This window comes from Carassius gibelio, chromosome B10 (assembly GCF_023724105.1).
Source record: "Carassius gibelio isolate Cgi1373 ecotype wild population from Czech Republic chromosome B10, carGib1.2-hapl.c, whole genome shotgun sequence".
Lineage (NCBI taxonomy): Eukaryota > Metazoa > Chordata > Actinopteri > Cypriniformes > Cyprinidae > Carassius > Carassius gibelio.
This window is the reverse complement of record NC_068405.1, coordinates 14,922,186-14,940,262: the sequence shown is the minus strand read 5'-3', so window position 1 is coordinate 14,940,262 and position 18,077 is coordinate 14,922,186. Positions and strand designations below refer to the sequence as shown.

Genomic DNA, 18,077 nt, shown 5'->3' with positions numbered 1-18,077 from the left:
CCTTATTATTTTCCTCCTTCATAAGCCTGGCACAGCCCCAACATAGCTTTTAATCGTGGCATAATTCAGGTATGTTTCTCTCACACACACACACACACACACACTCTCAGTATAACCATATTAGGATATGAAAACAGTACTACAAGTACTAAATAATTTTTTGATTAATTGTCATTTGCACCTTTTTTGAGGATTAATACTTATTAAAAAAAAAAATAAGTTACTCAAATACTCGGTTTAGAAAAGTAAAAATTCAGTTTTGTGGTCATTTTTTTAAAAATGCAAACTAGACCAAAAAAAAAAAATATATATATACATATGAACAGTATTCATAGAGAAGCTTATAGAAAAGCGTTAGACATTATAGCAGGGTGAGGCACTCAAAAGCAGACAGAAACTAATATGAGTGATGCTACAACAGACACAGATCATACTGGAGTATCTGTCCGTTGAATGTCTTGTCATAGACACTTCCAACATTTCACTAGACTTTTATTTCACTGCTTGTTGTATGTTATATAACTTGCACGTGAAAAATAAAATCTTGAATCCTTCTTTTGAATAGTTATAGAAACTTTTGAAACAAACCATACAAGAATGCAGCACCATTTTACATTTATAGTTTATAGTATAGTTATTTATAGCATTAAAAGGTGGTCAAAATAAAGTCCAAATGGTAAAGTTTTAAAGCTCTTTTGTTCACAGGATCCAGATAATATGGACACATAAGCCAAGCTAAAGTAGTTTTAAAATCAAGCAGACCTATTTCTCCCTGCATAGCTTTAAGTGTTAAGCAGCATCAGTGTAAGATAAGCAACAATTAAATGCCTCTTTCTAATACAAGTTATCTCCCTGCCACCATACCATCGTACAACAACAAAAAACAAACATGGAACATAAGAATAGCAAAGGTGACAAACTGTATTGACAGATAAGTTAAAAGCTATTTGGCTCGATTCCTGTAGCTAATGCATATTGTTTAATTATATCAAAAATGTTGTTTATATATGTTTTTACGCTTCCAGACCCTCCCCACATCCATAACCTCGACAAAGATTGGCTCAATGATAATATTTATTTTCCCAAATTGTTTACTGTCCTCGTTTAGAAGGAGGCACAAGGTGATCAGGAAGATCAGCAGGTAACTCGTGACCTTCCAGTTTGACCTTGATGAGGTGGTTAGCCAAGGCAAACTCTTCGTCGTCCAGGAACCCATCCTTATCCACATCAGCAAGCTTCCAGATCTTTCCTAGAACATTATTAGGCAGCTTGGATTTGACCATCTCCTTCTTGGCCATGGCACCAGAGACCTTCCCGTTGACGGGTGACAGGGTGTAGAAGATCTCGTCGTAAGTTGGCTTGTCTTTCGCCACGATCCACTCCAGCTCATCAATGCCTTCACCAGCACCCTCTCCATAGCCATGCCCGAAGGGTCCATTCATGGTGCCGTCAAAGGCACCACCCTGGACCACCTGGCTGGGCATGGCAGCCTCCTCCTGCCGTACGAGGGTCATGAGTTTGGCGATATCATTGGCCAGCATATCCTCCACTGCTTCCACAAGCTTGGGCTTCAGTCCCTGAAACTTAGTGAAGTCTTGACCAGCGAGGACTTCCTAATAATGAGGACAAAAAAAAAGAAAAAAGAAAAGGTATTTTCTATCCTTACAGGGTGTGACAATATTTTTAAATTAAAACTGTTCTTAATAACTAAAATAAAAATAAAACCATTTCATAAAACAAGTCTAAACTGTTATAAAACGACTGCTCTTAAAAAAGTATACTTTATTATCATATTGTACTTTGAAACTCCCAACAAAAATTATACATTCAAATTATCTTCAGGGAGAGATGGGACTATTACCATACCTGCATTTTACTGAGTTTAGGGAAATCACCAGGAGAGATCTGTTGTTCTTTTTCAATCCTTGCATATATTTCACCCAGGTTAGCAATGAGCTCCTTTTTCTTATTCTCCTTCCCAAAAACATTTGGCATTTCTTTCTTCAGAGCACTGATGATGTACGCATGAACCTAGAGTTAGAGAAAACGGTTTTGTCATCATATATAATATTTGAAAATAAGTGTTACCGTGTATATGGATATGTTAACAATTTGTCATTCTGTAAAATTTAACAATTAAATTAATGACAACATTAAGATATTATGCAGCAAAAACAGTCATAACATTTATAATAAGAAGAAATGTTCCTTGAGCATCAAATAAATATATTAGAATGATTTCTGAAGGATCACGTGACACTGGAGACTGAAGTAATGATGCTGAAAATTCAGCCGAAAATTCAGCTGTCATCACAGGAGTAAATTACATTTTTAAAAGATATTAAAAATAAAGGTCACGGGTCACGGGTCAAGGGTCACGGGTTTGAGTCTCATGTCTGGCAGGAACTGTCCATGGGGGGAATGAATGCCCAGCGCCCTCTTCCAGCTTTAATACCAGGACTGAAGTTAGACCTTTGAGCAAGGTACTAAACCCAACTGCTCTGGGTGATTGTGTGTGTGTTCACTTGGATGGGTGACGAGCAGAACACAAGATCTGGGTATGGGTCACCATACTTTGTGTGATCACTTCACTAATTAAGTGATCACATGAAAGGTTTATAAAGTGATCACATGAGGGCAGCAAACACCAGATTACTAATTCAATCAAAATTCATAAAAAGTACTTTAAATGTTTTAAGTATGTGCCAAAACACCCCCTCCCCCTTACTTTATTATAAAAATAACTAACTATGAAAGGCTTAATTTCTTACTTTGGCTAGACGGGCCCGTTTGATAAGGTCGTTCAGCTTGCGCAGCGCTGCATTTCGTGGAAGTCCCTGGATGTCACGGAAAAGGTCTTGTTCCTCTGCCTCAAACAGTTTCCTGTTATCTGCAACCAGGAGAGGCTGAGCCCAGAAAGAGCCAATGTAGACTCGGATGACCTCTGGGGTGTTGACAATTTTACCGAGCGACCACATGAGGGCACCATACACCCGCATCAGCTGCTGGGTCCCAATCTGATCAGCTTTGTTGAGCACCACCCGCATCTTGTCCTCGTGATTTTTCAGAGCTCGGATCACCTCTGAGAACTCATCTGAGATGTCCAACTTGTGTGCGTCAAAGAGAAGAATAATGCGGTCCACGCGTTCAGCGAACCATTCGAGCACTGCAGCAAAGTCATAACCTGCAAACAGAGATGAGACATTTTTTCACATTAAATGATCAAAAAGTATGGCAAAAGGAACTTGTTTGTGTATGTGAGCCTCTCTGAAAAACCACAACCCAACACTTCTCTTTCTAGCCAGATAAAGAGCAGATGTGTAACCCTAGAACTTCCTGATCTGGCCCACATCACTCCACAAAACCAACTAGGCACGAACAAGCACAAATCCACAAACAGGCAAACTCAACACAATACAAAATAAAATAAAATGTGGTTTTCCTGTCCACGGAAAGTAGTAAACCCTTCACATAACAGAACCCATCTCCTTCTCATCAGTCCTCTTGCATGACAATGCTTTTGGCTCATGAAGGTGGAGTACAGCTGGCCTTTCACAGGAGAAAAAAAAAAATGATGAAGAGGCGTCAAGTTTACTACAGCCAAACTGACATCACATCCACTCATGCTGACAAACAGGAAAAATTATAAACTGTCCCACGGGCAATCCTTCCTCTCCCATGGTTGGTTATTTTCTTGCATAATGGTTTTAAAAAAAACACAGGGAACAATAGAAACCTGAGTAAAATGTTTTGACAGTGGTCAAGGAGATGACGATGTGTCAAAAATAAATTTAAGATGCTGGGATACGAAACGAATGGAAAAAGTATGTGTACGCCACAAGAAATGTTAGAGATTTTCTCTTGGGTATTTTGATGTCTTCAAGAAGCCAAACGCACAAGCTGGATGCATATTTTTACAACAAGGGTTAGCATAAATATAGCTGGACTTCACAAATTCGGGTCACTTGCCAAAAAGCTGCTTATGTGATCTTGAGGCCAAAGGTTTAATCTTCAGAGATTTCTCTATATGCAATTATACACTTGCTAAACCCAGGATTTCTGGCCCAACTCTCTTGGTTACAGAGACAGAAGTTAACAATTTATGTTTGGATTGTGTAGAGAGTGTGTGGAAGGCAGGAAAGAATGCGTCCCAGCTCACAACAGTTGTGTCAACGTCAGCAGGATGTGAAATCTGCATCTAATTCCAACATGGGCGTTTTCTCACTGATTCAAGGCTGACTGTCCTCTATTCACTGTTATCCATCACAACACTGATGGCAATACTGATAAAGCAGGTCTATTGAATTATAATATATAATGGTATAATCCATAGGATAAAATTCAATCTGCCCTCAAATCATTTAAGATAGAAAAAAAAAAAACTGAAATGTAATTTAACAAAATGTAAGAAAAGAAGCAAATACACTGTACTCATAAGACCTGAACTTATTTGGTATATCTACTTAAAATGCGTTTGTCTTTTTCCCAGCAGTTATGTATTTACTGTGGGTATATAAACAACAAAAGGCGGCTTATTAAAGGCCTTTTATGCATATAAATCATTATCCTTTTTCAGCATGATCTATTTTCTCTGGCAGTTTCTTTTCTGTGAGTTTAAAGTTATCTTAACTACACTTAGATCAGACACTGATAAGTTGACTGTGTATATATACACACACATCAATATTGCTGGTAAAGACTGTGATAATGGTGGTAGCTCACGTTCATTTGAAAGATATTTTACTCCATTTTCCCTAATGATATGGCTTTTCCAGTTCTTTGCTTGCTTTCATTCTAATACTTTCCAAAAAAACATATCCTTGTGTAAACTATGGGATATCCTTGTTTACAGAAGCACCCCATATTAATTATGTTCGTTCCTGCACTAAAATCTGTGCAAGTGGGCACATAAATGCTGCAATTAATAAAAGAAAATTAAAATCACAACATTGATAATATCAAGATAATTTTATCAAGACTAATTTACTTACCTTTTGTTGTCCACAAAGATGCCGGTTGTTCGCATATTATGTACAGTTAATACAAGACTGGGACTTAAAGTTTACAACCAACACAAAGATATTACCAACAACCCATAAATAGACATTTGGGTTCAAGCTGGTCTGAGGGTTGGACCAAATGTCCTTTAAAAAAAAAAACCTTTGGCTCAGTATATGGAGAGCTAATCTTAAATATTACCTCCTTCCCACTAAGATAAAATCCAGACATTGACCCACAATCTCTCGCACATTCATTTAACAAGGTTTTAATAAAGGTTAACAGTGGAATCTGTACCTCAAGTAAGACCCTAGAAACAACTTATAATCTAATGCTAAAAACTAACTGAAAAGGTTTAGTGTTTAGTAATGGGAGACCCTTCCCTGCAGTATCTCTGCAAAAAGGTTTGCTCATAACATTAATAAGTAGCAGTCGTTTCTAAAACAGATGTTAATGTTGCTTAGCAGACAACGGTTTTATAGCTAATTCACACCAGATGAATTGCTACAAACTGATATGACACTGGGAGAAGCGACTGGTCAACAGAAGAGACAGACGGCAGCGCGTGAGTGTTTTGCTAAAAACTTGTTTGGATGTTTGGGGGAGATCTACAATGGCACAAATCAAAAGATACGTCAAGATAATCCATCCACCTCACAGGTGTGGCATATCAAGATTATGATTAGACAGCATGATTATTGCACAGGTGTGCCTAAGGCCACTCTAAAATGTGGAGTTTGTGTGCCGTGTATGGTGTCGCTGATGTCAATGTTGTGGATCAACTGGCCCATGTTGGCGGTGGGGTTATGGTATGGGAAGGCATATGTTATGGACAGCGACACTAAAGACAATTAAATTTTTGCTCCATCCATGCAATAAATGTGATCACACATCAGCCGCAAATATCACACAATAAATGTGTCCATGAGATGAACGGAACACAAGTGCAATCATGTGACAGACACAGGAGGTAAATGGAGCACGTGAAGGAGAGATGCGAGGGCACAAACACTGTTCAATGTCTCCTTTAATTTGTCCTTGTAGTAATTTAATGTGTATATATGGATAAACCATTGAATTGCTATAGAAAAAAAATCGTGATTCATTCGATTCTTAACGTTTTAAATCGATTGCATCAAGAAAACAAGTGAATCATTACAGCCCTATAGCTGTCTATAAGAGAAGTTTTAATGTAGTTTTAGCATTGTTGTTGCCTGCTTGAATGCAGTGGTGAAGGTGCCTGTGTGGAGAGATGTGTTGATGATGTGTGTGAGTGCTGGTAAGAGTGTAGGAGAGATTGCTTGGAGAAGGTGTGAAGGGATTGTGTCTAGAGGGCATGTGGATGTCTGGAGTTGTGATACTTTTGCCTCAGTGAGGGGACAGAAGGGGAAGATGGGAGTCATGGCAGTGGGTGTGGTTGGTTTGTGGTCCAGTGTGTGTGGGGCTGAGAATTGTTCACTGATTGTTCTAGTTAAGAATGTGGCGAAATCATCAGCTGTTATATAAGTGGTGGGGGGAAGGGGAAGAAAATTGAATGTTTTGAAGAGATTTTGCAGACTTAAGCAGAGAAAGATGAAAGCAAAGACTGATACATACTCAATCGCAATAGGTGTCAAAAAAATAAATAAAAAAATTTGCAATTAGATATTTTCACAATATCGCACAGCCCTACTCGGCATCACAGGGATTCCACTTCACTGGTTTGAATGCCATCTTACTGGTAGATCATTCAGGGTTCCTCAGGGACCCGTTATTGGACCCGACCTCTTCTCTACATACACTACATCACTGGGTCCCATCATACAGGCACATGGCTTCTCCTACCATTGCTATGCTAATGACACACAGCTCTATCTCTCATTTCAACCAGATGATCCAGCAATAGTGGCACTGATCTCAGGCTGCCTGGCGGACATCTTGGCCTGGATGAAAGAGCACTGCCTACAGCTCAACCTAGCAAAGACTGAGCTTCTTGTCTTCCCTGTCACTACAACTCTACAGCATGATTTCACCATCCAGCTTGGTTCTTCTACAATTATCCGATCAACTTCTGTCATAAATCTTGGTGAAATCTTTGATGACCAACTGTCCTCCAAAGACCATATTGCAAAGACTGCTCGATTTTGCAGGTTTGCGTCGCACAACATCAGAAAGATCAGGCCCTTTATAAAGAGCATGCTGCACAAATAGAAAAGCCCTTGTCATTTCTAGGCTGGACTTCTGCAATCCTCTTATGACGGGACTTCCAAAAAGCACAATCAAACATCTACAAATGATTCGGAAAGCAGCACCATGACTGGTCTTCAACAAGCCCAAAAGAACCCATGTTCATGTGCAAGACACTGTTGCTTGCATATAGAACAGCCACAGGTTCAGCATCCGGCCTACTTCAAATCACTACTACCAATCTACATCCCGTCCAGAAGTCTGAGATCCGCTAGTGAACGATGCCTCGAGGTACCATCACAGAGAACTTCAAAATCACTTTTCAGAATATTCTCGTTCACCATTCCTGGCTGGTGGAATGATTTTCCCACCCCTATTCGGAATGCTGAGCGACAACTAAAAACTGAGACTTCATCCTAAAAAAAATAAAAAAATAAACAGATTTTTATTCCTTTATTCCTTCCCTTTCTATTGTTATACTTATTTGAACAATGCCTGAAACCTGGTATTATGAGCACTTCCTGTGTCTGTTTGCCTCTTTAAGAAGAATTGCTTTATGTTTTTCGTATTATGTATTGCAAGTTGCTTTGGATAAAAGCGTCTGCAAAATGACAATGTAAAATGATTAAATGTCCTTACAGCTTTGACATGGAAATTTCTTGCAGTTTCATCTTAACATTAAATATGAATAACAATAAAAGTTTGACAATACATTACAATACACTTAAATAGCCTACTCTTCAAAAGTCTCTCTTTGTAATACACATCAAACATTTGACATTACAGACCCCAGGACCACTGCACTATTGATGCTATTAATTTAATTTAACTAGTATTAACCCATGCCTTCATGATAACTGATATTAGTTTTTTCACCCTTAATCCTGATCCAGTATAGATCATCTGTATTTGATAAAAGTCTTCAAACCCACTGATCTCTTTTTTTTTACCTTTGAAAACTAAAGCATACTTTTCATTGTAATATACCAGCTGCATAAATGTGAAGAATATGGGAGGGGGCCTGGAAAAGATGTGTGCATTCATTTGTGCTTGGAAGGAAATTATCCATTTCCAGTACCAGCCCATTTAAATGTGGCACCTCCACAAATTCCTGGAAAGCACAGGGAGGGGAAGAATGTAGAAATCTGAAATCCGCTATAATGATCTCTGTAAACAGCACATTTTCAAAGGATCTATCACGGTGAAGTTAAGTAACAAGTAACCTACTGTGTAAAGTAATATTCCTTTACACAGAAGATTATAATAAAAGACATAATGCTTGCGCGGAAAACTTCACAGCCACCTAATCTAGCCTATGGACATAAGAGGTTCTTCACTCTCAACAGATATGATTTCAGATATAATAAAAAAAACAAGATGAACAGTGTAATTATTAACCTAAGTCTATATAGTAAAGCATAATGGAATGCTATCAGTGAAGAAATTCAACACACAGCCAAGGCTACTCAGCCATGGAGAATTAATGCAGGCACCGTGTACAGTAAACAGGAGAGGTACAAGAATAGAGCCCCGTGGAACACCACCCAGTTTAAGACATGGACAGACAGTGCAAAATTGTTCTAACAAAGAATCACCATGGAATGTGTGAATCGATGTAAAAAAAATAAATAAATTAAAAAATAAAGTTTAAAGTTCATATGTTGACTGTTTTGTTGACTATTATATGCATAAGGCGGCTATAAAAAATTTTTTTTTAGAAACTTTGTTACAGTTCTTAAGTATTTTTTTGGAAGTATCTGTACTTGAGTTTTTATATTTCAGGCAACTTTTACTCCACTACATTTCCTAATTAAAATGTATACTTTTACTCCAATACATTTCCCCTAAGTATATTCATTTCTTACTACAAAATAGTCGGAAGAATACAGACTATAGGAAAGCAGGTACAAGCAGATACAATACTGATTTTGTAGGAAACTTTTTTACTTTTTTTTTTTTTAAACTAAACTCTTTATATATTTTGTATACACACACACACACACACACACACACACACACAGTGCCTTGCAAAATGATTCATACCCCTTCATTTTTTCACATTTTGTTATATTAAACTGCTTTAAATGAATTTTTTCCACATCAATCTACACTTCATACACCATAAACGTAAAGCAAAAAAAAAAAAAAAAAAAGTTTAACATCTTTGCAAATTTATTAAAAATAAAAATTATTTCATTGCATAAGCACACCAGAGTAATTATGAACATGAAATTGTCAAGCCATGAGTTCCTGTTCCACAGGATTATAAATATGAGAAACACAAAAGGTCAAATTCACTTAATCAGCCATCACAAGAAGTAAATCCAAAGAATATAGTTCTTATGTGCAGAACAGGTTTGTTGAGCATCACAAAATAGAAAGTGGATTTAAGAAATCAGCTAAAGCATTTAAAATCCCCATTTTCACCACCAGGGCAATAATTAAGAGGTTCCAATCAACTAAAGAAACCTGCAAACCTGCCTGGAAGAGGACATGTTTCCGTCCATGCCGTCCTAATGCACGCTGAGGAGAAGAGTTTGAGTGGCCAAAGACTGCCCAATAATCACAGCTGGAGAATTGCAGAGATTAGTTGAGACTTGGGGAAAGAAAGCCAAAAAAAAACATAGCAAACAGCCCCTAAATCACATGTTGTTCAGGATGGTTTCATGAAAAATTATCCTTGCTTTTATCAAATACCAACAGATTAAAAAAAAATCTAAACCTGACTGCCTATATAAGAAATCTTATAATGGACCATGTTTAGATCTTCCACCAGGACAATGACTGATCCAAAAAATCTGTCACTGAGCACAAAATGAAGCTTCTGCCATGGCCGTCCTGGTCCTCTGACCTGAACCCTGTAGTAAATGAGTGGGGTGAACTGAAGAGAAGAAGCACCAACATGGAGCTAGGAATCTGAAGGATCTGGAGAGATTCTTGATGAAGGGATGTCTCTGGTCTCGTGTAAGGTGATCTCCAAACTCTTCAGGCATTATAGGAGAAAACTCAGAACTGTTATCTTGGGAAAAGGACATCGCAATAATTGAATGCCAATAACTGTAGCCAACATGCATTGGAGAAAATCATATTTTGCTTTACTTCAATGAAAGGTTAGAATTTAGTAAATTTTTCAAACGAAGAACAAAAACATATACATATTAGTAATAATACTATTATATAGTATAGCAATTATATTTTACAGTTTGTGACATGCAAGTAGTCCTCTGTGATTCACTGATCTGTACTAATGATAATCTAATATTATCTAAGATGGAAACCATATTGCTGTGAAGAATGAAGTGGGAGGAGATAATAAAAGACAAACTACAAAATGTAGAAAATCAAATACGGAGTAAGAAAAGGACTACATTAAAATAGGGAGCATGCTCATTCACTTCCAAAGAACTGCATAAATGTGGCTAGTTGACCAAATAGCTGTCATTCCTAGCTAAATATATCCATGTTTTTCAGATCAGTTACATAACCGATCATCCCATCGTCCTCAGACAGGCCCAGATTTCCTTCTAAACTTATTGCTGTTGTATTATTCACACATGCCATCCAACTGAGCCCTGGCTTTATGCCATGCTACAGTCCATGACCCGGTGATGACTAGCACTTTCACCTGAATGATAGGATGTGCGTGTTTCTTGCCAATTAAATGCTTTTTCTTCCTATGTACTTGATATGAGAGTCAAATGCTCACATTTTCCATGTTTAGATAATAACACTAGCAGGACTTTCCTCACATTTCCCTCTGATAGCATTCAATTACTGTAACATTGGTAAAGAGGAAGCTTTGAACACAATAGAGACGGAATCTTTAAATAAACGTTTCTGGTGAAGAAACACTTTCCATACGTACCACAAGCTTTGAGAATAACTTATGGGTGGAAAAAAAACCATTTATTGTTATAATGGGAAATAACCCAAACAACTGAAAAGTATGCTTTTAATTGTGATGATAAAAACATGCATGGAATGAATACATGTAAGTAAGTTATGCATGTCTAGTTCTTGTTTGAGCATTTCTATAGTTAAGTCACACTTTCATAAATTATTTAACCTTTTTAACTGGTCTGTTAACTATTTAGTAGAGCACATTTTGACAAAAATATTCAGTAACAATTTTATTTTGAACTGATGATTTATTTAATTTCAATTCTGGTGCTTAAAAAAAAAAATTGCAACATTTTAAATCACAAACTTGTTGTGTTTCAGAGAGTAGGCTACCTAGTGTGTAAAAGACAGAGTCCAATGATTATCTATTTGATTCTCTCTAAGTGTTTTGCACAAGACTTCATTTCACATATCATAAGAATGATGAAAGAAATCTCAACATTTCATGTGCATCTAATACAACAGAATCGTTGTGGTGACTAGCAGGTGACCCTTTGCTGTATCTCTGAATTCCTTGAGCAACCACACAATCATCACTATCAATCTTTGTGACTTTCATTCTGTGAGGAAGAGGGAAAAGGGCAGCAAAAAGAGTGTAACCCTGGCCACTGATGTTACCTCTCTTGCTTATTTAATGAGCAACGTTAAAAAATACGTTAATACGTTAAAAAAATCACGAGGGTAAGTTCAGTGTGCAGTACATGGGATGCATCTCATATATTATGATCTCAGACGCCAAGTATCAGCCTAGAAATACTTTTGCCATACACTAATGATGTTTTTACACCTGTCCAAGGAACTGCCAAGCTCTGGTGGGAAGAGTTGCTTATCAGAGGCTATATACGACATATGGTTAGGACCATTTACTCATGTCTGCACACGCTCATGGAGTTCAGAAGCAATTCTCCCATATCCATCTCTTCACCAGATCACTCCCTTATACAAGAAAAAGTATGCGTTTGCACCATCTTACAGTGATGCATACCATAGTATTGAATGATTATCATAATCTTGTACATGGTATTTATATGGTACACAAACATACTCAAAGAATATCATGGTATGTGGCATTTAAAAACAAAATCACGCAAAAAAATAAAACTTTTCCCAAAAAAATCATCATTGCAATGATACATGATGTTAAAAGAACAAATTACAATTTGCAAGCATGCTTTTGACTGTCTAGTGCAGACAGCAGGAAAGCCACTTCAAGAAAAATAACAGTGTGCGACAACACATCTACTCACTCACACACACAGACTCAATAACACATAACTGAATCTTTGAACATGGAAGCATTCACACAGTCATCTTTACCGCACCCTCCCAGTTCTCAGTCTGTTTCCTGGCCTGAGTTGTCCCCCTCTTTGTCAGAATGTTATCTGTAGATGCCACTCACCCTCTGATCACATTTACATGGTCTTCGGGGAAAGGAACGTAGAGGCCCGCACGCACACACACGCCACGGCAGATAGACAAGCACAGGAAAAGTCCTCAGCGTGACACCGGTTACCTCCACACACAATGTGCTCTTAGATTTTTTTTTGTTTTTTTTGGGAATAAACAACATACCAACATGCTCCACTGTAATTTCCTTGTCTGTAACAGGTCCAGACTAGTCAAGTATACTTCTAGGGAAGCTTAAAAAAAAATTTTAAATAATAAATAGAAAAACACAGGCAAAAAAAATTATTATATATTAAAATGAATAAATCAACAGCAGTGCTCGATTGACTATTAAATGCACTGCCTAAAGGATAAATTGACCATTTCGGCCATTTTTGCATCACTTTTGCTTTCAGTGAAGACTCAATCATTCTGGCCAAATCATGTTTGATGGGAATGGGCAGTCCACATTGTTACTGTAGATTAATTAGGTTTTAAACTTCCCTTCCTTCCTACAGGAAAAATGGCTGTGGAAGGAGCATGAGTTTGTTTTGCTCTAACATAAACAGGAGAACTAAAAATACTTCCCTCTTTAGACTCCCATAATGCAAATGCTAACTGAATTAACCTCCTTTCCTTTGCCTAGAACAAGTGCTACACACTCACAGCTGTCTATGTAAATGAAGCTTGTATTAATAGTTGTGGTAACTCCGGGAAGAAAAGTCAGGGTAACGGTTAGAGAAGTGAATATGGTAATTATAAAAAGTATTCAAATAAAAAAAATTATAATAATAATAAAAAAATGACCTCTGCTGATCCGCTGTTTCTCTCCAGACAGGATTCCAGGAGTGTCTATGATGCTGATGCTGTCCAACACTGGATTTGGCATCTGAGCACATACAAACCTGTGAAAAGAAGATTACACATTGAAAATGGACAAACATTTCAAACCAGACCTAGTGATTTTGCAGCACTGTTTTTAGTGGAAGATGATTGCTTGGAAGGAACTCCCTTCTCACTAGCCAAATCTTATCATCCCAGCACTTTACTCAACTTTTCCATTACCAAAAGCTTGCAGCTTATCTTTATACAGTATGTGTTCCTTAATTATTTGCCAACCCATATGCTATGATTTTCATGTGTTTAAAATGTGTCTGCATGCAATGCAATGCAATAACCATCTTCAGCTCCCCTACCACTGTGTTCCCACTTGTGTATTTTACTTGCTCCCTGCATTTAATTTTTCCAGAAAGTGAGCCATCACTCACTCCTTCCATGCTGCTACCTTCACTACTGCCAATCGTATCCCACATTTCCCTTCTCCTTGCATTCCACTCACTGTAAGACCTGCTGCCAGTTGACAAAGACAGTTTGTGTCATTTCGGCTAATGTTTTGAAGTGTAAATCCTAGTATTCAGGGCCAAAACGGATACATGCTTCCTTGCACGTATCCAGAAATCCAACTGAACAAATGTACTTTTATTTCCAAGAACTGAACAGTAAATAACATTTTGAGGTTAAATGAGGACATTTAACTAATACTAACCTGCATTCAACCACTTCACCTTTTGAAATCAGGCTTCAGAGGTTCTGTAAACATCCTGCTGGTTAAAATTCACTTCCTGCACAATGCTAATTTATACACTACTTATGATTTTCTTTTAAAGATATTAATATTTTTTCTTCAAGACTGACTACATATCAGCACAACATATCCTCCACGACAAGTCCCCAAAGAAACAACAAATTTGAAGAAACCCTTTTCCCCTTTGCTGATGTAATATTCAGTGAGAGTAATTTCTCAACCTCATTTTAGTTTATTCAAGATATATTTGAAATGCCAGATCCTTCCAGGACTTTATGTCCCAAGTACACCTCAAAAAAAAAAAAAAATCATGTTATTGCCATGTTTACTGACTCTTTGTGTACATAAAATTCAGATACCAAGCTGATAAGCACATAAATCAAGTTGGCTACACAAAGATAATGTAGATTTCAGAAAAAACCTGTTTAGCGAGGTAGACAGCAGTAACGGTGTACAGTTTGTTGCATAACACCAGAGCACCATCAACCTCAGCAATAACCGTAAATGAATCTTCAGCTTAGTAGAGGATAAAACGCCATTTAGGGCTTATGCATGCATATATTTGACTTTTGATCTTGGGAAAACAGTTTGACAAACACTACACAATCTAGAATCAGTGATATGGTTCACAACAGGCCAGAGCCTATGAAAAATGCTGAAAGCAGCTGAATAGGAGAAAGTGAATACTCAAGTTACACAGTCAGGAGTAGCAGGGAGAGTGGAGACAACAGCACAAAGGTGGGGCATCCATGTATTACTGAACTACTGAAACAGGGGTAATATAGCATAATGAAATTCAGTGGTCACAAGGCACACACACAAACACAACCTTGATACCTCGTCAGTGACCTTCAATCTACCTTTGAACCTCTCCAGCAAGGTCAGAGTGAAAACACTGGGATGGAAAAAATCATGCTGATAAGCAATAAAGAGCAGAATATAAAGGAAGCTGGGATCAGAGATTTGCAAAGTGGGGACACTTTTGGGAGTGAAATTGCAGAGTCAGTTCCTCTGATTATCTGTCCATTATCTGTCCTGAGTCTGTCCTTTTTTATCTCTTAATAACCTATAAAAAAAATATCACTCAGATAAGCTGCCGAAACACTAAAATCCTGTTTTTAACGACTAGAGCAGCACCTACAGAAATGTCTCACATCAGTTCATTGCTGCAATGAAAATACACTGCTCTTCTCAAGAAACCTTGATTTGACCTTAAGATGACACACACCGTCAAGGTGAGTTCAGGGAGGGAGGAGGAATGAAATACAGACTTTAACTATTCTCCTCCTACTCATTGCACAAACTGAAAACATTACCAGATTTTCTTTCAAATGAAATTTTTGTGGAATAAACTCTTCATTCTGCCAGCCCTGGCCTGTTGGATGTGAATGGGATCTGTGCATCTGATCCCTCTTATTCAAGCATTGACCAGCTTGAGGTTCCAGTTAAGTGGGGCATTTTGTAAAGCTCCGGAAGTCTTCTTATCTACAAGCAGCACAAAGGAAAAGTGTAGTACTAGTACTTGAGAGAAGACACACCCGCTCAGCTAAGTACGAAATGCACTACAGCGGATATATTTAATGATAACCTGGATGTCATGTGTCTTTACGGGACCTTTACGGGTTGTGTGTGAACATATTCTGGGTAATCACTTCACTGGCAGTGTGAAAGGGGCAAAATCTACCGACCCGGGAACAATTGCCGGGACACATTACCCGTGTATTTTCCGGAATCGCAGTGTGAAAGTGGCTTATGCGACCTGAACTGATATACCATTGTACATGCCAAATCTTCTCTCTTCATAGCCTTCTTTATAGAGGGCCTCATTCCCAAGAGCTTGTTAAAAAAAAAGACCCCTAAAGGCCTCAGCAGCTGTCAAAACCAGTGTCAGCTGACGTTTCTCTCAGAAGGGGGAAACAAAAAATAATGAGTAAGAAGCTGAGTGCACACAAAATATGGTCTTAATATCCTCAATAATCGGAATACAATGAGAAAACATGTTTTACTTGTATACAGTAAAAATTTAAATCTTAAATCTCAGATTCAAATGCCTTAAAGCTGTGTGACAGCAACTACATTTAGAAGTGTAAGCTAACAAAGGTTTGTGTGGATTAGAATAAGACCAATCTTACTTAGTCTTAAAATATACAGACATATGCTGAACTTTTACTACTTCCAAAAGCTCCACCCTTGCAATACAATCACTAGCAGCCAACCCCTGCATAGACTTACAAAAGTGCAAGAGATTTCAGTTTCAGTTAAGCATAGACACCCTCTTCACCCTGATGGCTAGGTTTTTTTTTTTTTTTGGACGTTTCCATTTATTATTGTATATTATAAAAGTAATCCTAAACTCATATGAGCACAAAACTTGACAACCTCTTGACCATTCAGGAAAACAACACCCAAACAGCTGCAACCCTCAGCAAAGTAAACCTAAGATAAAGACGCCAATGACAGATCATTAATGTAAACACTGTTTTAGTCTATTTTTACAAAAAGAACGAAAAAAAAAGTTTATTAAAAATTAATGAGGATCTAACCTGTTCAGAAAAGCGTTTCCAAAGGCGTTGAGTTTTCTGAAGGGTTTCTTGGGGTCAACCACTAAAGCATTGCCCGGGATGAGACTCTCCTGGTCCCCGTGCATCACCGCTATGAATGAATCGGTGGTGGGCTCGGGGCCTATGCGCATCCCGGGGAAATCCTGCTCCATCAGATGCCGAATAAAAGTGGTTTTCCCCGTGGAGTACTGGCCCACTAAAAGTACCATGGGCTTGTTATCGAAATCAGCATCTTCCAGAGCCGGAGAGTGGAAGTCGTGGAAGCGGTAGGTGTCTTCCAGGGGAAAGAGTTTGGTCCGGTAGAGTCGCTTCAGCCCGTCAGAAACCGTCTGAAACAGTTCGGGGTCCTTTTTCTTTCCGTCATTGTTCGCCCAGCGGAACATCTTTCACAGTGTTTAAAATAAAGCGTTTTACTTAAAGGGAAAAAAAACTTTAGGCGTTGTGTAAAAATCTTCTCTGGTTCTAGACAGTTTAATCCAGCGGTTGGGATGAATCAACGGTCCGGTGTCCAGCGTCGGACGGCCAGCGTGGTGGGTCGGTCCCGTCAGCTGTTCAACTAACTGCTGTCTTTATATTCACTCAATTGATTTCTTCGGACTTTGCCTGTTTCTGTGAATCAGAGTGACGTTCGCTGACTCTTCAGTCGCGACCTTGCAGCAGACTGGTTTCTTTTATACCCGCTGGAGAGGCAGCGCTGTTGCTCTCTAGTCTAGAGTCCCACAGCCCGAGACGAGCAGCTCTCTGCGCGTGACACCGCGAGCTCGCGCCCCACTATATTACTACCGGAACTCCAGGGAACTTCCAAAATAAAAGGCGTCACCCTGCCCAAATGTGGGTTTTGTGAAACACGAACCTTGTTTTTTGTTTTCTTTTTCTAACAAAGAAACAATGTTTATATTTATTAATCTGTGTGCTGCATTATATCTTGCAACTATTCTTTAATGATGAATTGATAAAATGCTGGCATTCAAACAACAAAACGAATTAATAAATTAACGAATTAATAACTTCATAGACATTTACCTCATTCCATACTATATATACTAACTCTAGCATTCTCTGTTCTTTTTCTATTCTATACTTGTTTTCTTTTTGTTAGGCCTACTTATGTGTGTGTGTGTGTGTGTGTGTGTGTGTTTGTGTGTATGTATATATATAAATTTAAAAACCTGCTAAGTGTACTGAGTTACACTGTAAAAAAATAACTGATTTTTTTTTTACTTTGTTTTCTTTTATTTAAAATTGTAGTCAAAATTTCTTTAATATTACCAATGGCATCTGTAAATTAAATATTATGACACTACAATTAATTACAGTAATTCAACTTTTTATACAGAAATAGTACTGTATTTTTATACAGTGTTTCTTCTTTTTTCTTAAATTACTTACAAATTAATGTAAAATGACCTGTAATTAAACAGTAAAAAAAATGTTAAATGGTCGCCAGCCAAAAAAGGTAAGCACAAAAACAGAAGTGTAAT

General features: G+C 37.9%; 1 protein-coding gene across 1 annotated transcript; it reads right to left on the bottom strand.

The window, feature by feature from the left end:
- Positions 1-897: 897 nt before the first annotated feature.
- On the bottom strand, positions 898-17,375 carry LOC127965881 (EH domain-containing protein 1). The gene is made up of 5 exons (XM_052566587.1): positions 16,579-17,375; positions 13,258-13,355; positions 2,772-3,184; positions 1,867-2,031; positions 898-1,613 (listed from the first exon to the last, which is right to left on the bottom strand). The coding sequence occupies exons 1-5, from the start codon at positions 16,977-16,979 to the stop codon at positions 1,092-1,094; spliced, it is 1,599 nt and encodes a 532-aa protein (XP_052422547.1). The 5' UTR covers positions 16,980-17,375; the 3' UTR covers positions 898-1,091.
- Positions 17,376-18,077: the final 702 nt, after the last annotated feature.

What these genes read in the sequence shown, in the direction of transcription:
- LOC127965881 (XM_052566587.1), bottom strand. Translation starts at nt 16,979, where the DNA reads ATGTTCCGCTGGGCGAACAATGACGGAAAGAAAAAGGACCCCGAACTG. An exon ending in AACGGGCCCGTCTAGCCAAA is followed by an intron (nt 2,032 to 2,771) that starts GTAAGAAATTAA and finishes CTCTAACTCTAG; the next exon opens with GTTCATGCGTACATCATCAG. An exon ending in CTAAACTCAGTAAAATGCAG is followed by an intron (nt 1,614 to 1,866) that starts GTATGGTAATAG and finishes CCTCATTATTAG; the next exon opens with GAAGTCCTCGCTGGTCAAGA.